General features: G+C 34.7%; 2 protein-coding genes across 3 annotated transcripts; both read right to left on the reverse strand.

The window, feature by feature from the left end:
• Positions 1–826: 826 nt before the first annotated feature.
• Positions 827–6,818, reverse strand: LOC111374475 (phytochrome A-like). 2 transcript variants are annotated; one of them, XM_022997145.1, is made up of 5 exons: positions 6,404–6,818; positions 3,634–5,696; positions 2,656–3,472; positions 1,828–2,118; positions 827–1,273 (listed from the first exon to the last, which is right to left on the reverse strand). In XM_022997145.1, the coding sequence occupies exons 2-5, from the start codon at positions 5,681–5,683 to the stop codon at positions 1,063–1,065; spliced, it is 3,369 nt and encodes a 1,122-aa protein (XP_022852913.1). In that variant the 5' UTR covers positions 5,684–5,696; positions 6,404–6,818; the 3' UTR covers positions 827–1,062. The 2 variants fall into 2 exon arrangements, with proteins under 2 accessions (XP_022852913.1, XP_022852912.1); XM_022997144.1 differs by having other exon boundaries at positions 877–1,273; positions 6,408–6,818.
• Positions 6,819–15,320: 8,502 nt separating this feature from the next.
• Positions 15,321–15,899, reverse strand: LOC111374472. The gene has a single exon (XM_022997141.1). The coding sequence runs from the start codon at positions 15,864–15,866 to the stop codon at positions 15,456–15,458; it is 411 nt and encodes a 136-aa protein (XP_022852909.1). The 5' UTR covers positions 15,867–15,899; the 3' UTR covers positions 15,321–15,455.
• Positions 15,900–23,059: the final 7,160 nt, after the last annotated feature.

Consider the following 23,059-nt stretch of genomic DNA (forward strand, 5'->3'; position numbering starts at 1 on the left):
AAAAATATCAATTTTCGATCCAAATTCCTATTTAGAGTGTTTGATTGCTATTTTTTTTCATGGAAAACATTTTCCAACTTTTGAAAATATATCTAATTTTCCTTGTTTGTAAGGAAAACATTTTTCTTGGGTAGAGGTGGTTTTTATTTTCCACAAAAGATGGAAAACAATTTCTTTTCTAGGTGATATTTTCCATGCCAATCAAACACACTCTTAGAGATATTATAGCTGTTAAAAAATTATCATAAATTCACAAATTACAAGTAAATTTTTTATTCCAAAGAATGTTATTTACACTATTTTTTTTATCCAACGTAAATCTATTAGCTCACTTTGCATTATATTATCTGTTAGTTTAAGAAAGAATGTGCAAATAACATTATTTTGTATAAAAAACTAAAAAAAAAATATGATCCACTTTAATCCACCCTAATACTATCCACAACTTTATACAGAAATTTTCATATGTTATAAATCTTAGACAGCTTTATCAATCTGTTATAATTTCGTTTAAATACTTGTCTCAAATGTTGCAATCTCTGTCGTTTAAGAAATACTTGAAACAAACTTGTCAAAATTTAGCTCTTCAATAGTTATGATTATGAAAGTCCTTTACCGAAATAAATCATTTTACATAAATATATACTCACATAAAGTTGTATAGTGTCCTTAAATCAACTTGTAACTGTTTTATTACAACTTAGATTCTTACAAAAATATGTATTCTAAATATTTCATCATCATCTGTATATCGCTCTAAACTAGATAAAGAAATGAAATAAATTATAATCGTCATGTTAATCATCATTCTTTCAACACAACAGTAAGTATAGTGTGTAGAATTTTGTTATGTTTTATCATAAAATTGCAAGATGGAAGGAAGATTTCCATTAATTCTTCCAGAAAAGTCTGCCATAAACAGAGTTGTGCATATTTACAAAGCAAAACTAAGACGAGTCTTTATCAGACAGTAAGTAAGAACATTGTATAACATGGCATCACGTAGAAACTTCAATTCTCGCCTATTTCACCGAGAATTTTACCATATCCACAAGATGACTTTCATGCACGAGGTTTATTAGCTACTGCAAGTTCAACAGATATGATAAAGGTTGATCTTCCGGCCTCCCTTAGATACTGGACATCTCCATTCATAAGCTTCACTAATTTTCTGCTGATATGCAGGCTGATGCCCTCCTCGGATGCTTCTGCATAACTCCCAAACATTTGGCTTAGCAATTGTTCTGGTACACCACTGCCTGTATGCGTTATCCTGCACCAAAAGTGGAGCTTAACAATTTTTATCGTAATCCAGCCAAAAGCAAACAGCATATTAGTCTATCTGCCGATCCATAGTTATCTGATTATTCAATATCCTTTGATCCATATCAAATATCTGATTAATGCATATACCTAATGACAGAAATACAGTTTCTTTTGCTATCCATTTAACCTTAGAAAACTTCATTTGAACGGATTAGTTGTCGCAAAGAAATTGAGGTATTTGAGTTTTCTTACCAGTCTTGTATGTAAATAGCTACAAGATTATGAATCATTGATGCATGGCAAATTCACTAAGTGCTAATGATCCAAATAATCTGAAAATGCTACTTATTTAGCGATTATAATATTAACATATGAGGATGGGCATTTTAACCAAGGAAATGGAACAAAAGCCCCCATTTATGGCTTTTATACTAGCAATCATGTACATGCATGCATTGTATGTCACGAGCTGCATAAGATGAATGAAAAACTAAGCATTACGTGAAACTTCTCAATCTAGAAAAACCTGCAAAAAATTGTAAGTTCATGTTCTGCTCATACCTGAATACCAAATGAGCAAGCTGAACAGATTCACCTAATGAATCTTTGGTCAAGTTGGCTGCAACACGAAGCTGGCCTCCACTTGGTGTAAAATTAACTGATATTAACAAAAAATCAGCCAGGACTTGTTGAAGCCTTAGACTGTCTCCGTAAAGTGTTTCAACTGATAGATTTTTGTCCAAATTGTTAACTATTGTAATACCCTTTCCGTTGCTCTTCATCATAATTTGGCTAATGGAAGCAATCAATACATCATGCAACCTAAATTCCAGCATTTCCAGGTCCATGTACCTAACAGGAGCGAGCGAAAAATTGTTTTAAGTTTGCAAATTATTATCATGAAATGATGATTACAAAAAAGGGGATCCAGGGGTTCTGATGCCCTTTAGATATATAAAATCCAATTCTTCAGAAATATAGATAAAAAGTTCATTCATGTCATTGACCTGAATGCATATATATAATGCACTTCAGAGGACTAATGATTTAACAGAAAATGAGAGAGAGCCTCTGACACTATGAATCAGAAAAACAATCGAGACTCAAACTAGTAAATCTTCCTTAAAGATGACACATCCAAGACACAGAATGAACACATTTTTAAGGATTAAGCTCTGCAAAAAAAAAAAAAAATACAGACAGACCACTGTAACACACTTGATTTCTTTTAATTATTATATGTGTAAATAAATTGGCAATATTCTACAGGATTTTGTCCAATAAATCAGATGGCAGAAAAGGGCATAGAGTGGATGAAGCATGTAAAAAAACCTACTTATTGCCTTTAAAGCACAAAATTAACTACTTGGAGCTTGAAATAAACTTTACCCATCAATGATGCCATCAAGATCTGTGTCATCAAGAATTTTTTTGAGTTGATGCTGACAATGAGAACTAGTACTGATGAGTTTTTTCTGCTCTTCATCAAAGTCAGTTGCTTCTATCATCTTCCGCGAAAATATAATCCCAGAAAGAGGATTCTTAACTTGCTGTCTTATGTAAGCTAAGATGTTCGATCTCTTAACTGCAATTTGCTCTGATAAACGTTGAACATGAAGTGCTTGTTGTAACTCTTGACTTGCAAGTTGCAGGAAGCAAAATACACCAGTTACTGCACCTTCCCCATCCAATTTTTTGCTCACACAGAGAAGGCACTCCACGTACTTCCCACTCTTTGTCAAAAAACCAAATGGAACTTTTTCAGATTCTTGACCTGTTACAACCTTGTTGAGAGCAATACCAAGATTTACAAAAGCTTCTGGATTCTTAAGACGGCAGCAAGCTGTATTTGTCCCAAAAACCTCCCCCAAAAGCATTTTATGTATAACATCCTCTCTACTCCAGCCGGACAATTTTGTCATTGCAGAATTCCACTCCGAACACCAGCCAAATTCATCAGTCCCAAATATTGGAGGGATCAATGGGTTAGGATTTTGTATAATAGCCCTGTAATCACCTTGAATTCGGGTGAACTTGTCCATAATACTCTTCTGGATAGTTATATCTTGGGCGATAAAACATATCCCCACAACATTCTCTCTGACATCCCTGCTTGCACAAGCATTCACAACTAAGCTGATTGGACCAGAAGGCCTCCTTAACCCATGTGTTTTGATCTCAAACTGCACATTTTGTTCTTCTTTCCCTGATCAAGAAAATTACAAGATTATGCTTAAAAATTAAAATGGCTAAAACAACTGAAAGAACAAGTGGAAGAAAAAAAATGAAATAACGCGTTATGCGTGCATGCGTATACTCTCTTCCACACACGTGGGCAAGAGGAAGAGAGCCTAGTAAAAGGCATACCCTGCAAAGCCAATTCCAACATCTTATTCACTGCATCAGCCGAAGAGTCTTCCACCAGTGTTAGTAAATGCCTACCACTTGCTTCATCGACAAGTAGACCAGTTAACTCAGCAATCTTTGTGTTCCACCCGTTGACCTTCCCATCTACATCAACAGCCAAGATTGGCACAGTGGCAGTTTCAATCAGGCGGACCATCTCAGTGGTCACTGCTTCTAGCTCCTCCATTCCCTCAATTCTGAGGTCATTCAGTTTTGTATGGATATCCTTGGTATCTGCATCCATACTCGCCATGTCCTTAAATGCATTTCTAAGTATAAGCTGCAAAGAGTGGATTGCGTCCATCTCATAATCTTTCCAAGGTAAGCTCCGTGTCTTCACAACTTCCAGGAATGCTTTGAATGATGACCTTGGGTGCATCTTTCGACCATCGTCTTTCTCACCTGGTTCATGCTTCGCACCACCCCATCGGATTTCTGCAGCAGTGTGTGACCTGAACCAGAAAATCCAGTCCTTATCAGTTATTCTCACAGCTGCCATCCCACATATTGCATCTCCAAGAGCTAGAGCCCCAGGGAAGCCCGCATCATAAAAGCTATCAGTACAGAGACCTGTCGAATCCATGTGGCATTCAATAAGCCAAGACACTATGTCGCGAAGCTGGTAGTCAGTTGGTGATAATCCCAACCTATGTATCTTGTTTTTGTACAATAGAGCAGCCCCTTCACATTTCACAAGATCCATTATGTTGGGATTCTGAGACACAATCCCTAAAGGTGCATCTCGCATCAGCATGTCACACAAGAGTGTCTGAGTTCGCAGAATATTCTTCTCAAGAATCTGATTTTCCAATTCCAACTCCTTGTTGACATGGAAGGCAAACACTTGTCCAAGAAATTCACATGCATATCGGAGAGGGAAAGGAACAAACCTCGGAGTTGTGTTATGGCATACTACTAAACCGTAAAGCCTTCTTCTCTTTTGTGTCTGTGCAGAATCAGACACTTCTTCGTCCCCATCATTGACTACAACTGCCATTACCAAAGATGCAATCGAATTCATGTTTTCCATATACTGTAAATGGCAACTGTGTGGAGCTCTAAGTGTTGAGCCGCACAATGTCAGATCAAATTGAAGCTTCTCGTCTTGAATCACTTTCACATGTTTTGCTCTGCAGTCACATATCAGTCGGACCTTATTCTTCATGAACAAAAAGCGAGCAGCCTGTGGAATATCCGTTGCTGGATAATGCAAACCTTGATAAGGCTCAAGATCAGGCTTTGTGATCTCAGACACCACCTCTCCATGATTGTCATCGTGAAATTTATATATCATCACCCTGTCATAACCAGTGAGTTCAAACACCTCTTGAACCATTGTGTCCCAGAGCCTTTCCATGCTTCCACCACGCAAGGACTGCAAGCGAGTAATGGCCTTAGCAGCAAGCTTATAAGATTGTAAAGCCCCAGCAGCAGTCATGGGGACCTCATAAGGCTTTACAGGCTCAAAGTCAATTATTAAGCTACCTGTTACCCTGTGGATTATAGCATAAAATGGTTTCCCAGAGGTTTTGCAGTGAACCAAGATGGGGTTCAACAGAGAAACCTCACCAAATCCTAAGGCCTTCAGCAACGCTGCCGCACTTGGGGCAGTGAAAATAGTTCTGATGTCAGTACCGATTTCAAGAACCGGATGATCTCCCACACTTGGAACTGCATGACTGACCATTGTCAGCATTTCATGAGCATTCTCACTGTAGGCAATAACTTTGAATGTTTTCTCGTCTAGGGCCAACAAACACCCAAATGGTTGGATGAACTTCCCTTTTTGTATTTGATGGAGGTAAGCTGTAGTTACTTTGTCAGACTTTGGTCTCTGCTCTCCATCAGCCACATTTGTTCCAAGCACCGAGCTTGAGTAGTCAAACGAGCTTCCTGATTCCTCAAAGTTTGCATGAAGCTTTGCATCCAGAGAAGTTTGTGCAATGATCCTAGCATTATGTTTTGATCTTGCTGAATTGCTTGAGGACTGGTTAGGCCGTGAAGATGACATTTTATTCTCAAATCTGAAAAAGCAAGCAAATACAATATGTGAAAATATATATCCATAATCGAGAAACAAACATTTGTAGGAAGCGTGCCCAATGATTTCAGTCTACTGAAAACAAAGAAACAGCACGAATAGTGGCTGTTGTTGCACACCATCTTGGTCTCCACAATAGAGCTGTGAACTCATGAAAGACATGCAATCTATGATTATAGTTACATCAATTCTTCCTAAGAGAGCATCTATCAACATAAGAATCCCATAAATACTTACCATTAAAAAAATAATAATAAATAAAATAAAAAGAATCCCATAAATACAGCACTAGCTGTCCATTTAAATGGAAGAAGCAAGATGCCTGACCACAATTGGTTATGACGTTATTGTATACGACGTAACTACTAAATCAATCCCAAGCAAATGGCTCCTATCTCAAGTATGAATAATCAATGCATGTTCAAAACCATGGTTTGTATAGACAAATCCAATGTACAATTATGACATTACCGATCCCTTTTTGAGTAATCATTAAGCTCAGCATCTAAACATTAGCATTTAAAATGGATTGCAAATAAAAGGATCCCAATACGGATTGCTGTACTTACAAAATTAGACTAGTACTTGCTCAACACAAAAAATCAAAGACAAGTGAATGAATATTATAATTATGAATCAATAAATAAGCCTGTTTCCAGTAGTAAAGTGCAGAGAAACAGGTATACTGACCTACTCTTTAGCTTGCAAAGGCTCAGAATCAGAGAACAAGCTTCAAGATGAAATCTTGAAATACTGAAACAGAAACAACTTTATAAACTCAAAACTGGAAATCCCAAGTGAGCCCACTGAAAACCCAAATTCACCATGGAATAAAGTTAAGCTCCAATGCTCTATTCCTCCTTTCAAAGTGTTGATCACCGCCTTCAAAGCCAAAAATAGGGACCACATTTCAGAAAGCCCACCTTCCCAGTTATATTTTACGATTTAAACAATTCTAGAAGTAGGATTATTTTAATCAAATTCATCTCCTGCTCTAAAGTATAAAAACTCCTGTGCCAATTTTAGTGTGGTGACGGGGTGGGGGTGTACCCTGATTACAGGTTCAAACCGTCACTTTGACAATTTTTGACAACATATCTACCCTGTAAGCATTTCCTTCAGTAAATCTTTATATTATTGCACAAAGAATACAATATTATATTTAAAAAGTCGTGCTACGTGTACAAGTGGGTGGTTTAGAGGGTCGGTACAGGTGAGACTGGTGTGATGGATGTTTCATTTTTGGGAAAAATATATATCCATATAGATTCCAAGGCAAACACTCTTTCTTCTCTTTATTTTTAAATTTAGTTTCTCGTTTTAAATTACCTATGATCAACTGAGAATAATGCTTCCTTAGTAAAAATTAAGAATAAGGATGTGTAGTATCATGGCACAAATTGTGGTTAACACTCTTCTAAGTGACAGCAAGACCTATTATCTTATTGTTCAATGAAATTGTGAGATAAACTAATATTACTTTTGTAGACTCCATCGCCACATAAACTAGTACTTAGTACCATCTTGGATAGTGGGCGAGAGCATGATCGAGCAAATATCACCCGAGTGCAGGATAATTCACCTCGGCCTCCTGTCAAATACCCGTGTTCCCGCCCCTGTTGTTATAGCAAAACTCTTCTCTTAATCCATGAACTCTATTTAAACTTCAACTAATTAAAATTTATTATATTTTTTTATTACAATTTGTGCAACTCATATTCAAGAAAAGCATATGGCTATGGGGATTGAAATGAGTCATAGATGGTGCGTGGGAGTGGGGAGAGGGGGACCCATGCTTCAATTAGCAAGTTGCCGACATGCCAAAATGTTATGGATTTCACGTGGGGGCCTCATCCATTCCTATCATATGCAAGATTTGGGGCGTGTATGGGGTAGGTTTGGGGTGAATAGTTGGCATGATAGTTCCCAGAATTTAAGATTGAGGCAGATGAATAAGATTATGCATCAGAACAAACTTTCCAGTTTGCCCATGCATTTTACTTTGGCATTTTCTGGGTTTTGATTGAGATGGAAATGGACAATATTCCTACGTGTTTCTTAAGTAATTTTGGGGGGTAAAATATTGACAATTGGAAATTCATAAAAGACCATAAATTTTTTATTTTTTATTTTTAGTTAAAGAGAAACTTTGTAGGAGAGGTGTTATGAAATGTTTTGCGAACTCGAAAGTAAACATGATATAGTCATAGAAATTGACAAGAAGGTTGTTACATTCGTGTTCTTCTCATATTAACTGTCAAATTTGCATAGAATGTCATAATTGATCGTGTTAGACTCTGCATATGATCAATACAAATAGTATTATACAAATATAATCTCTTTATTTAGTACGATAATTGTGATATGGAAAAGTTAAATCTCGTTACATCTTTTGAGACACGTGGTCTCATACAAAATGTTGAATATATAGAGATCACATCAAAATTGGAAAGGGTTGAGAGGAAAGAAAGGTAAATTACAACCACATTGATTTGAACCAATGGTTTTTGAAGGCAAATTTGGAGTGGGTTGGTGGGTTGATGATTTTTACTTGTAGATCTAGCATAGACAGCATAATTTTACCAAGAAGGGATTGTTAAGAATATTTAAATTTGTTTCGTTATATTTTAGATAAACAAAAACTTTAACAAAACTATTGTCAGAAATAAATCTTTTTCCAATATAATTAAGCAGAAATGGATCTTGGAATGAAAGAAGTTATTTATACCTAAAAAAAAAAAATGTTCACTCTATTATATTAATCCGAACAGCAGATTTCTTATGTACTTTGCTTCAAACTGGAAACATCTATGTCTTAATCTGAATGTCTTCAAAACTTTTGAAAAATTGCATAATTTATATTTCGCTAATAAAAAATATGTGCACACAAATACGATAAAATTACGACTTAACATGCAAAATATAGAATAGAATTTCGACTTACTCAATCAAGATATGTGCATAATATGCAAATCACGACTTACTCAAACGTTGAAAATGCATAAATTCAAGAAGATGAAATAAAGCGAGGAATACGGACGCAAATTTCCTTAAAATGAATTTTGCCCCTACATTGGTGCTAATATGATCAAATGGAAGTCTATCTCCCAAGATACAACATTTCTTCCAAAATTAATATAGCACAATATTAACTTTTTTGACGAACAAACATTTGATTGTACTCTTCTAGACATGATGATATCAAATGCTAAATATTGAACATGAGACCCAAAAATAATTTGAAATTTGTTTTGACATAATTTGGAGGAGAGAATTATTAGAATTGATTTGGATTAAAAAAAAATGAAATTAGGAAGGCCATATTTAGAGACTTTTGTGTGTCACTTCCTAACAATCACATCTTTTGAAAAAATTAATTTAATCATTAGATCGCACCATTTTATGTTAATGGTGTAGATAGCATCCTATCAAAAGGTCATGACTTTTCATTCTACACCTTTTGAATGGTCATACTCATTTCAAAACATCACAACTCTTTGATATGCACCCTTTGGAATTGAAGAGTCGCGACTAGTCATCGTATCAATTGGAGATTTTTTCAATTCACATCTATAAAAGTATCCTGTAATTCCAACAATATCAACTTATTACCATAGTGAAATCAAATTTTTTGGGCAAAACCATTTGTACATCATAGTGTACAGCCCCTCATATGTTGAGGGGATCCACATGAATCAAAAAATTGTAAGTCCCTAGTTGTGAGGGGGCTGTAAGAGTGAATTTCAATTTTTTTCTCTATTCACGAAGGCACCCAGACATTTTTAAAGGAAACAGAATTGAGAGCAAATAAATTTTGAAAAAGGAAATAAGCTTGGATGATTTTGTTTTACTCAATGTGCTAATGTATGTTTATTGAGCCAAAATTTAATTCAAAAGAAAATATCCCAGCTAATGTATGGTTATATAGGATGATGATGCTAGGATCAATGTGTAGATAAGCATTTTAATAATGGATGATGATGCTAGGATCAATTCTTGCACTTGACCTTCCGAATATGCATTTTAATAATGGAAAATGCGAAACATGTGTAGAGGCAAAAGCGGCCAAAACACCATTTCATTCGGTTGAACGAAACACCACACCATTAGAACTAATTCACACGGATGTGTGTGATTTGAAGTTCGTACAAACAAGGGGTGGTAAAAAGTACTTCATCACATTCATAGATGATTGTACAAGGTACTGTTATGTGTACTTGTTGAAAAGCAAAGATGAAGCTTTGGAAGTGTTTAAACACTACAAAAATGAAGTTGAAAATCAACTTGGAAAACGAATTAAAATGATTCGTAGTGATAGAGGTGGAGAATATGTTGCACCGTTTGAAGAATTTTGTGCAGAATCTGGAATAATTCATCAAACAACGGCACCATATTCACCACAATCTAATGGAATTGCTGAACGCAAAAATCGAACGTTAAAGGAAATGATGAATGCAATGTTGATTAGTTCGGGCCTACCTCAAAACTTGTGGGGGGAAGCCATACTTTCTGCAAATCATATCCTTAATAAAATACCACAAAAAGATAAGGTTGAATCACCTTACGAATTATGGAAAGGTCGGAAACCTTCCTACAAATATCTCAAAGTGTGGGGGTGCTTAGCGAAAGTACAAATACCCAAACCTAAACAAGTTAGGATTGGACCAAAGACAATTGATTGTGTCTTTATTGGATATGCTATCAATAGTAGTGCATATCGATTCTTGGTTCACAAATTCGAAGTACTTGATGTACACGTAGGTACAATTATTGAATCAAGAAATGCGGTCTTCTTTGAAGACAATTTTCCGTATAAAGAAAAGGAAGTATGTTCAAATAAACGAACTTATGATAACATACATGGAAAGAATGATGATCTTCAAGTAAATGAAGAACCGAGACGTAGTAAAAGGCAACGAATTCCAAAGACATTCGGTCCAGAATTCGTAACCAATTTACTTGAAAATGATCCTAGGACATTTGATGAAGCAATGTCCTCTCCCGAAGCTCCTTTTTGGAAAGAAACTGTACACAATGAAATTGAATCCATCATGAGTAACCATACTTGGGAATTGGTTGAACTCCCTCCGGGAAACAAAGCTTTAGGCTGTAAATGGATCTCCAAAAAGAAATTGAAGTCGGATGGATCAATTGATAAATATAAGGCTAGATTAGTAGCCAAAGGGTATAGACAAAAAGAAGGACTAGATTTCTTTGATTCCTATTCACCCGTTACAAGAATTACGTCTATACGTGTCTTGATTGCAATCGCAGCATTGCATAATCTTGAAATACATCAAATGGATGTCAAAATCGCGTTTCTAAATGGTGAATTAGAAGAAGAAATCTACATGGAATAACCTGAAGGGTTTGTTGCACCAGGAAATGAAAAGAAGGTGTGTAGACTTGTAAAATCATTGTATGGATTGAAACAAGCACCGAAACAATGGCATGAAAAGTTTGATAAAACTATGTTGTCAAATGGCTTCAAAATCAATGAATGTGACAAATGTGTCTACATTAAAAACGCACCTAATGAATATGTAATCATATGCCTATATGTTGACGATATGCTAATTATGGGAAATAACTCCAAAGTCATTTCCTCGACTAAAAAAATGTTAACAAAACATTTTGACATGAAGGATATGGGAGTGGCGGATGTAATATTAGGGATTAAAATCTCTAAGACATCCGATGGTTTGTCATTGTCTCAATCACATTATGTTGAGACTATACTTAAGAAATTTAAGGCGTATGACGATAAACCGGTTAAGTCACCAGTTGACTTAGGTATTTACTTAGCCAAGAATACTGGTGAGCCCGTATTTCAATTGGAATATTCGCATGTTATTGATAGTTTAATGTATATTACCAACTGCACAAGACCGGATATAGCATACATAGTCAACAAGTTGAGTAGATTCACTAGTAATCCAAGTGTTGTACATTGGAATGCATTAAACCGAGTTCTTAGATATTTAAGACACACGGTTGAATATGGATTACACTACTCAAAATATCCTGCGGTATTAGAAGGATATACTGATGCAAATTGGATATCTGACACTAAGGATTCAAAATCCACGAGTGGTTATGTATTTACCATTGGAGGTGGAGCCGTGTCCTGGAAATCGTCTAAGCAAACATGTATTGCTCAATCCACGATGGAATCTGAGTTTATTGCGTTAGACAAAGCCGGTGAAGAAGCAGAATGGCTTCGTAATTTTCTTGAAGAAACTCCATGTTGGGAAAAGCTGATTTCTGCGATTAATATACATTGCGATAATCAGTCGGCAATAGCAAGGGCACAAAACAGTATGTATAATGGTAAGTCTCAACATATCCGTCGGAGACATAATACCATTAAACAGTTAATATTGAATGGTATAATCTCTATTAACTATGTGAAGTCAAAAGAAAATTTGGTTGATCCTTTGACGAAAGGACTTGCAAGAGATCAAGTATACCATCTTTCGAGGGGAATGGGCCTAAAGCCTATTGAATAGAATTACTATGACGGAAACCCAACCTTGTAGATTGGAGATCCTAAGATCTTGGTTCAATGGGACAACTAAGTCATAAATGATTCGGAATAAAGCACTTATTCCCATTCCTAAAATTTAAAGTGCTATGTAAAATGTGTATAAGGATAAGTATACATATATACTTTTAATGATTCATAACCTTGAGATAGAAAGGTATGAGATCACCTATATAAGTGTGAAGTGGGGCCGTTTCTACAAGAATTCGAGGCTTAATTCTCTTAGAGCACTTATGAAACCAAGAGTTGTCCAGGGCCAAAATGGACTCAACCATGAGAACCGGAAATGTTAGATGAGTCATGGTGTTGGTACAGTTGTTTGGTTTTACACGAACGGCTGGATGGTTCAAGACATCGCGTTCACCAACTAGCCTAGTAAATCCGATTGTATTCAACTAAAGAAGGTTCAAGGCCACAAGCTACCTATCTTGATACTATGACTTGTCGTGTGTACTCCATTTGTTAGAGTCTGCATTTCATTTGCATTGCATTCGCATTGTGTTGCGCATATCGAGGAATTTCCATTCATGTGGGGGATTGTTGGATATTGGTTAAATAAATCGAGAATTGAAAATCGATTAAAGTGATTTCGTATCGACTTCGGCCAAATACTCAAAAGCTCGACTCAATTTTGCCTAAACAATTTCTCTGCATGTATTGAAGGGTATATTTAGCATTTCGAAAATCAATATCGGATGAATGAGAAATTACGAAAAAAGGACGAAAATCAGGTCAAAATATTTGACTGTGCGACCGCATAGTTGGTAAACCGCGCGATCACACGTCAAATCCAATTCCCATTTTTTGAGTAAAACCGTGCGACCGCACGGTTGTCCGGTGAATAGACACCTTTTCATAAAGGTGCATTGTTTGGAAAGGGTGCATGGTTTGGCCTCAACCATTTCGTCCACACCCTTTCATGGTCTATAAATAGGACCCTTTGGGTGTCCTATTCCTCACAATTTGATATGCAAAACATCTCTCATCCTCTCTTCTATCCAAAATCAAAATCATTTCATTTATTTTGATTTTCCTTCATTTCATCTTTGAAGTACATAAGCCTAAATTTGGTTCGTTGTACTTGTGTTTTGGAGTGCTACAAACACAAGTGTAGCCGTTGTATCTTGGAAGTTGATTGCCGAAATCCGTAGGCACCGTTGCGGGGCAAATTCGACTTAAGGACAAAGAGTCCAACTCTTGCCTCGGTTTTGTCCCTACTTTCTTCTTCTTCTTGTTTGTGTTTTCTTTGCCGTTACTCAGTCCAATTTTCGGCACGGATTTACAAACTATCATTATACTTATTTTGGCGTCACTATTCACAAAATTCCTCCAAAAGTAATCAAGCCAGAAAATCAAAATTATACGTCGCTTACAAGATAAATGTGATGTTCCTAGATTTAAAGCTAGGATTGTAGTAAAAGGGTACTCAGAAAGACTAAGTTTGGACTTCAATTAAGTTTTTTTCCGTAGTTGTCAGAGACACCTCCATCTACTTGCTCTAGCTGCACATCAAGACTTGAAATTGGAGCAAATGGATATAAAAATGGCAGTCCCATGGGGATTTCAAAGAAAACATCTACAGCAGCCACTAGGCTTCGTTGTCATGAATGGAAAGGAAAACCATGTGTGCCAACATGAGTAATCTTTATATGGAATGAAATGTCCTAAACAGTGGCAATAAACAAAAAGAAAAAGAAACTTGCAGGAAAAGAAATAATAGGTTATTAACCCTCTCACAAGAATGTCATTTCCAGTGCTTAATGGATCGTATCCCCTACTCTAATGCATTCGGCCGTGTGATGTATGGAATAGTTTGCTCAAGCCCCAACTTTGCACGTCAGGTTTTTGGGTTCTCCACGAAAAGCTCGGTTGATCGCTTGATCACCTTGAATTGGATTAGAAGATACCTCAGAGGAACCTAGAAACATAATCTGCTGTATGGAAAGGACAACCAGAGCAGCCAACTATCACAAGGTATACATGAGCAGATCAGTTTTTTGTTCATATTTTCGTACTTTGGGATAGCACTCTTAATTGGAAGTCTAAATCCACAAAATGATGTGCCTGTCTTCGATTAAAGCATAATACGTTGTCCATTGCTGAGGTAGTGGGCAAGGGAACATGGTTGAAAGGAATGATAGGAGATATACTGGAACTGAACCTTATACATTGCTCAAGTACGATAACCAATGGTCTATATAAGTTATCCAAAGCAGTGGTCCTAAGCATACAAGTCCTAAAAGTCTAATGCATGCCATGTTCATAACTTCGGAAATAGATTAAACAAATAGGAGGAGTTGTTATCCACATTTCCAAAAATCAGCCTCATCATGAAAGAACTAAGTAGATACTTGAGTTGAGGCAACATATTAGAAGAAAAAAGATTGATGAAGGTCTAGTCGAAATGAGGAAAAATATCGAAGCTACCATTGATAGATGCCAAATGCACTAGTATTCTAATTAGAAGTCACCAATACTATGAATAAATAAGATAATCCGTCACGTTATTGTAAAAGAAAATATTGTACAAGCTTATTGAGTGAATTGTCCACCTTTAATCACGACCAATGCACAATTATTTGGGTAATAAATTATGGGTATATCTTCGTCACATAAGTAGCTGGCATGCATAATTCAAAATTTCGTGTGCAAACCATTGGATCATCTATTTTATTTATTTGTACGATTGAAAAATATGTTAATACTTGCAAGTAGATCTAACTTCAATGACATTAATCTAACAATACTATTATCGATCCCACGGCACAAAACAAGGTTATAATTGTCTTTTCAAGGAAGTATGTTTGACTTTTAGCGGCCAAATAATAGAATATATCTTTAGGGATCAATGATGTTACAAAATCAATAGATTGTGGACTATGACCAAGTTACTATAAAGACTATAGGTATAGGTTGGGGACCAAAGCTACAATTTTCAATGAAGTTCTATCGTCTTTAATTTTCAAAAAGTGAATGCTGCAATTTGAACCACCAACCTTTGCTCCAAGCAAGAATTGATTCTCCATTCATTCTAAAATTGTAATTATTAATAATAATTCGTAGAACGAAGAATAATTTCCTCTATCATTGATTACAGAATCAAGGCATTTCTTTACACATTCATACACAAACAATTTGGGGAAAATTTCTCAGCAATTTATATACACACAATCAATGACTATCCACAATTCAAAATTTTCAGTCTCTATCTGTATCGAAATGGGGATTACACTCTTTAGAGTAAAAATCGTTCTTCTCAATCAGAGCTCTCAACATATCAACGGTAAACTCTTCACTGTTAGGATCACTCGTCGGCGACTTACTTGACGAATCATCTGTATCTTGTTTCTTCACGCACGAGAAACACCTATCACCACCCTCAAAAACCCTTTTGACCCAACACCCAGAATTGATTCTCTGCTTCCTTTTCTGATGCAATTTCTTCTTGCTTTTCTTGAATCTAAAGAAAGCCTTCTTTTTAGCCTTTCTGCAGTTTTCCTCTTTTGGATCGCCAATTTCTGTGGACCCAACACCGCCGTCTTCCTTTTCATCTCCTCCGCTTCCACCACCACCACCACCAACACCATTTGGTCGCTCTTTATCAGCCATTAAAATTTAAATATAATGTCACCGTTATATATTATAATATAGAGGACCACACAGATGGCAGAATGTACCAGATGAATATGAACAATTAAAGGGTTTATGTAATATAATAAGGTTTCTACGAATATTAAAAACAGTACGAAGAGATTGAAGAATTGGGATTTTTGAATGAGTAATGGTATTTAGTTTATTGAGATTACAATTACAGTCTAACTGACGTTAATGTGGTATTAAATGATAAGTGAAATTGAATAAGTCATTTAATTTCACATTTCATTCAACCTTCATCTAGAGCCATCTAGATTGGTATTGTAACATCAGTGGGTTGCATAGCATTATTCTTTTTAAATGGACTAGAAAACGAACGCTTTAGAAGCGATTGTTGTTGTCGTCAACACCAAAATTGTTGGCTCCAAATCATGGCTTGCTTGAGAGGTGCAAAATTTATTGAATTTTTTAATGTTTTTATTTCTTTATTTATTGATCATAAATATTGTTTCTTTTGAATTTAAATTTAATTCAGTATATACGTATTTTTGGGTAAATATCCAAATTTTAATTTTTTACTTAATATGTAAAAAGTTATTATTAGACCAAAAAAGTGGCTATTTGGGGGCCAATTTTATGTTATGGTCACGACAAAATAAATAGAATGAACACCTTGTGAGACCCCATAACAATCATTCATTTTAAATAATAACAAGTGGAACCATCCCTCTATAATAGAAGTGCGGTAGTCACGACATTTCGAGCATCATTTTTTAATTTAATAGGCAAATCATCAATCGTGACTCGACTCGTTTTATATTACTTTTATGATATTGTGCATTTGAGGACCTTATCGATATCAATTATCATGAACAATACTTTATAAACGTTCTTTAATCTTGTTCATCGGATCTTTCTTCAGCAAAAATTCTTTGTTATGCATAAAATATAAATTTAACAAAATTAATATAGTTTCAAGGTAGTTCATATCTTTCATTTTCAATTTTCCCAGTGGGGCTCATCACGAAAATGTTTACTACTTTGTAACTCAACACATAGACACCATCGACGGTGTGCGTATTTTAAAATTAGTAATGCTATGTAACTCTATTGGGATTGCAATCCCAATCCAGGTAGCACTAAATGATAGGTTAAATGAAATGTGAAATTAAATGAGTTATTCAATTTTGTCTATCAATTAATGTCACATTATTATTATATAGACTGGAGTTGCAACTTCAATAAGACTAAATAATATTACTCTTTTAAAATACGAATTTATCACATGGAACCTAATTTAACGTAAATAAAATGTGCGTCAACATACAAATTACTCAACTATGTTCTTATATATTCCTTTATTTATTAGCTAATTTAAGTATTGAAGTGTCATTTTTTTGTTTTATTTTGATATTCTTGAATTACTATTTGACTTCAATGGACTTCATAAAATATGCTATTCTTGATTGATCAAAATATACTTCTAATTATATACCTACTATCAAATTGTGCTGATTTTGTGAGTTTCTCTTTCTTCTTACTTTGTTTAAATTTGTATAAACGTTGGTAACCTCAAAACCCTAATACTGGATTTAGTATGCATTTATATTAATCTAATGAAACAATATACATATCTATAAGGAGCTAAAGTATTATTTGAAAATTAAACATGACTGGAAGTGTTTATCAACGGTTTAAATATAAATAAATGGAGATCAGTGGGGAGCAAGTGATATTACCTAAGAATATCTCGTAACATACGAATAAAAAGTGATTTAAGTGTTGATAAACACGAGTCAAACATAAAATTCCATTATAACAAACTATTTCATCATTATTTTTTTTAACACGTATATAAAGAAAAGAAAGTATGTTTCATTTGGACAACACTGTGTGGACCATGTCTTCAAACTAATATTCTTACTAAGCTATGAACTACAGATGATATCAATAGGAACACATACGGAGGAGATATCTTATGTTAAGGCATTTTTATTAAGATCCAAGCACTTGAATCTGTTCTTTACAAATTCGTCACTTCTAACACAAAATTTGCATAGAATTTTCAGAATTCGATAAAATTTTATTTACCTCGTAATTTGTTTTTATTGTCACTCCTCCAAACATAAGCCTATGTTCAAGTCCAATAGCATAGAGAAATGTCCATCTAGATAAGCTTGCAGGTAACATATTTTCTTGTTTATTTAAGATTGTAGCAGATGAAATCAATACAAAATTCATAAAATTAAACAAACATGTACCTACTAAGTAAACTATATATTTATAATTTTATCTAAGGTTGAGTATTAGCATAAAAAAATAAAGGGCTGGTGGAAAATTAATAAATCTTTGTTTACAGGCAAATGCTAAAACAAAAGATTGTCATGATCAAGTCAAGTTGTAAAGAGAAAAAGCATTATCTTTTCATAACCATCCTGACCCCCTCTTTAACCACTTTAATTTCTTTCCCGCCAATATATATAAAAAGTGATAAAACTTCTTTTGAAGAACAGATGCAACTGACATGACAAAATGAGGAAAGACATTTTTTTTCTTTTTACTGTGAATGCCTCAAAACTGTGGTCAACTTCATATCAAGTGTGTAATTCCCAAATAAAATGAGGAAGGGATCGCGAAAGATGTGGTGGATGGTACCTCGCAGAAGCAAAAGCAGTTTGAGAGAAGAAACTCGAATGGATATCGAGGATATACTAAAGATGAAACTTGAGACCATCAAAGAAGAACCCGAGATAGATGAGGAAAATGGAGTTCTAACTAGGCATGGGAGCATGTCGAATAAGGTGATGAAGAAGATTCATCTCAAGGTGAAGATGGGACAATTTTTTACATCTCAAATGAGCCTTAAGGAATCCTATCTGCTGTTCTTGACAGGAATAGCATCCAAAGGTGGGTTGAGTGGGCTTCCTCTATACTAATATCAAGTAACAGCTAATATCATTCAAGTGGATTACCAGATCCTATTACCAGTTGTGTGCAGGCAAATGTTTGGTAGTTTCTAAAACTTGACGTTTTGTCAACGCTGATCGGGTAAAGTTTTTACCTGCCATTAACATACTTGCAGTTTACGATTCTATTGGCTTCTCTTTGGCGCCTCCCAAATTCCTATAGAAGGTGACCACCGTAGGTTGTAGGAGGGTCGGCCAGCGTATTGGTTGGGTGCCAGAGTATCTCTTCAAGGCCTTTTGGTTTAAAAATTAACTTTTTGGCATAAGAATCGAAGTTTTATTTATGAATTGTGTTTGCTGGATGGTTTAGCTAACAATTAGTAAGGTTGTTGTTATTATTATTATTATTATTTTCTATCAATACAATATTTCGTGCAATGATGGCGCGGTTAGGTTCCCGAGCAATGCAAACATTTTGTGTCCTCGTGATTTGTTCGCGATTTCTCTTGCAAGTGTGCATCAAATTGAACGTTGAAGATAACTGGAGAAGATTAGATATGTTCATGAATCATACAGGAGATGGAAGTCTACCTTCTGATTGTAAAACGGTAAATGAAAGTTCTTTTGCATTAGGAGTCCTTTCCTTTATATAACTTTATTGCTTTCGGAGTCCTATTCATCTTTTTTTTTTTCCTTTTCACATCAGATGCTTTTTCATTTTTTAATTGAATAATGCCATAATAATTACTTACAACAATGATCCCTTAACTTTGTACCAATATTTGCTTTTAAGTCAACTTGGAAATCTTAACCTTGCTCAAATTCTTCAAAATCTTAACAGCTTATCCTAATATGTCCCTTCTTATGAATGTAATTCATCTTTACCACACATTGTCTGAGACTTTGTCAAGAGACTTGATCATTTAGAATACCACTTGGCTTTTTAATGTTGGTTGTTTCTAACAAATTAGTTGAAACCTCATTCACTGTCAAAGTCAAATCTTCAATTAATAGTGTGATCAACAATGTTTCATATAACTTAAACAAGCATCTTTTGACACAATAATTAGTGGCCAGAAGAGATAATTTAATGAATGGTCGCTTAACTTTACGATAGGTTACTACTTGCTCATTGATCTTTCAAAAATTACTTGTTGCTCATTGAATATTGCTATAGGTTACTGCTTGCTCACCGAAATTCAAAATGTTACTCATTGTTCAATTAAATTTGAATAAAACTACTCGTTACTTATTGAACTTTGCTATAGGTAACAATGATGAAAATGATATGAGTCATTGGTGGGTAATTTTGTACAGATTTGGGTGAGCAACGAGTAATGTTTTAAATTTCGGTGAGTAAGTAATAATCTATAATAAAGTTCGGTGAGCAACGAGTAACTTTTTAAAAATGGGTGAGCAAATAATAAACTATAATAAGTTCATTGACCATTAATTAAATTAACTCTGGCCAGTAAAAATAAAGTATCGCACCGTTACCGTATATGTTGAATATATACAGAGATTTAGCATCATCAAGAAAAGAAACTTTCTTTTGACACAATCATGATGAGAATTATAAAAAGATAAGGTCCATTTTAATTATGTTTAGGAGTTGTTTATATTAATTTAATTTATGAATAGATATAAATGAGTTGTGGATAAATGAGTAGTACTTATGAATTCCATGAAATATGTGGATAAAAAGTAATTTGATCAATTTTAAACATATTATAAACAAGAGGTGAACAAGGGCTTTAACAAAGAGGAGCACACGCACTAAATAAAATAAATCATACTTGTGTTAGTAGCATTGGAATTCATTTCTTTTGGTACATGGTGGAAACACCCCAGCCCAAAGATATTTAATTAATTAATTTGTACCATAATTTAAAATAAAAATAAAAATTAGAGAATCGTGCTGATTGAGTATTATAAAATAAAGGTACATCATCACCTTAGAGAGAAATATTTCTTTTAACATAATCATGATGAGAATAAAAAGACAAGGTTCACTTAAGCATGTTTGGGAGTTGTTTAGAACTTGCTCGAATTATAAATGGATATAAATGAGTAGTGTATAAGTGTACAATACTTGTAAACTCTATGAATATGTATGTAGATAAAAAGTAGTAAGATGGATATAAATCGGATGCAAGCAAAGGGAGGGGGGGGGGGGGGGGGGGGGGGGGGGGAGAGAGGGGACAATAAAATAATTAAGAACACTATTAAAAAATTGCGGCTTAGTGTCAATGCCTTAAATTTTGTAGCTAATGAACTTTACCAACGGACTCGATTCGTCGAAAAATCTGATAGTGAAACTCTTGTTGCTAATTTAACAACCAATTTCTTAGGCCGTCGGTATATTAATGACTAAAAAAAACCATCAACGTTTACTAATAACTATTTTGGTAGCTAATAAACAACGATTTTAGCAGCAAATTTTTTTTAGATTTCCTACGGAATAAATTCCTCGTTGATTAGCAACGGACTTCCATTGTTATTTTCGTCGCTAATTTGACTTATAATTTATTTGTTTTTAAAAAAAAAACTTACGATTATTATTTTAATAATTCTTTTCTTTGAAACTTTAATATTATAAAGTTTGAACTCAAAAGTTAAGAAATGATAGTGTTCAATAAAATGTACAAACTAGAATATGAAATTGCAAACATATTCATTCAACTCCTTTGTTGGTTTTGTTTATTGAGATGAAGCATATCCACGTCTTAACTTGATGCCATTCCTTCCAAAACCTACAATACTAATTGTGTATTTTATTAATTGCGAATTGTGTATGTTATTATAATGATGGACCCATATATAGGATTCAATGAAATTTACAAACTAATCAAAATTCAGATTTGTTGATAAGACTAAATAGTCATAAATAATTATGTATTATTTACAACACGAACTATAGGTTCTTCACAAATTAATTTTAGCAAAGCAAAGCAAATTGCTTATCTTTGTCCATTAGATTTTGGGAGATGGAGTAGTTACAATGCTCACCAAATATTAACTGTTTTAGCAATGGTTCCTTGCCTGTTGTCAAAGCTGATCTTTAATAACTGGCAATGAACGTTGCTAAAGGAAGAAGATTTAATAACGTCCAATGAACGTTGCAAAAAAAATGCTAAATATGTAAACTTCTTGCAATGTGCAATGAAAGTTGTTAAATAAGATATTAACCACATCCATTAAAATATTGTTGTCAAATATTAATTATGTTAGTTAACTATAACATGCATTTACCGACGGTTACTATAGACCCTTTCAGCAACACGCAATTGTGCTACTACGAGTAAGGAAGCATGGGAGATCTTGCAAAACTCCCACAAAGGAGTTGAGAAGGTGAAAAAGGTTCGACTCCAAACACTTCGAGGTGAGTTTGAAGCTTTATATATGAAAGAATCGGAATCAAATTCTGATTACTTCTCTAGAGTATTGGCTATTGTGAATCAATTAAAAAGGAATGGAGAAAAGTTGAACGACACTCGAGTAATTGAGAAGATACTTAGGTCTTTGGATTCTAAATTTGACTATATAGTTGTAGCCATTGAGGAATTTAAAGATCTAGATAGTATGAGTGTCGATCAACTCATGGGATCTTTACAAGCCCATGAGGAAAGACTAAGGAAGAAGGTGAAAGAAGAACCATTAGAGCAAGTTCTTCAAATAAAGCTCACTTTGAACGAGGGTAAAGGAAGGTTCCGTAGTAGAAGAGGCCAAAGAGGAAGAGGACGAGACCAAGATCGAGGAAGAAGTGCATTCTATAAGGAGGAAAGAAGACAAAGCTCATTCTCCACCAGAGGTCATGGAAGAAGAAAAGGTACGAGGCAAAATGAAGGGCCAAGGTATGACAAATCTCAAATTAAATGTTACAATTGTCAAAAACTTGGTCATTATGCTTCAGAATGTAGAAATATTACTAATCAAGTTGAGGAGAAAGCCAACTACGCTTGTCAGGAAAGTGAAGTAGATCCTGCACTACTGTTGGCTTACAAAGGTGAAGAGAGCAAAGAAAAGAACACTTGGTATTTGGATACAGGAGCAAGCAACCATATGTGTGGAAGGAAAAACATGTTTGTAGAGCTAGATGAGTTAGTAAGTGGCAACATTACCTTTGGAGATGAATCCAAGATTCCAGTGAAGGGAAAAGGTAAAATCTTGATCCGCTTGAAAAATGGTACGCATCAATTTATCTTAAATGTCTATTATGTGCCCTATATGAAGAATAAGATTTTAAGTTTGGGACAACTCTTTGAGAATGGCTATGATATTCATTTGAAAGATCATAGTCTT

This window comes from Olea europaea, unplaced genomic scaffold (assembly GCF_002742605.1).
Source record: "Olea europaea var. sylvestris unplaced genomic scaffold, O_europaea_v1 scaffold1253, whole genome shotgun sequence".
Lineage (NCBI taxonomy): Eukaryota > Viridiplantae > Streptophyta > Magnoliopsida > Lamiales > Oleaceae > Olea > Olea europaea.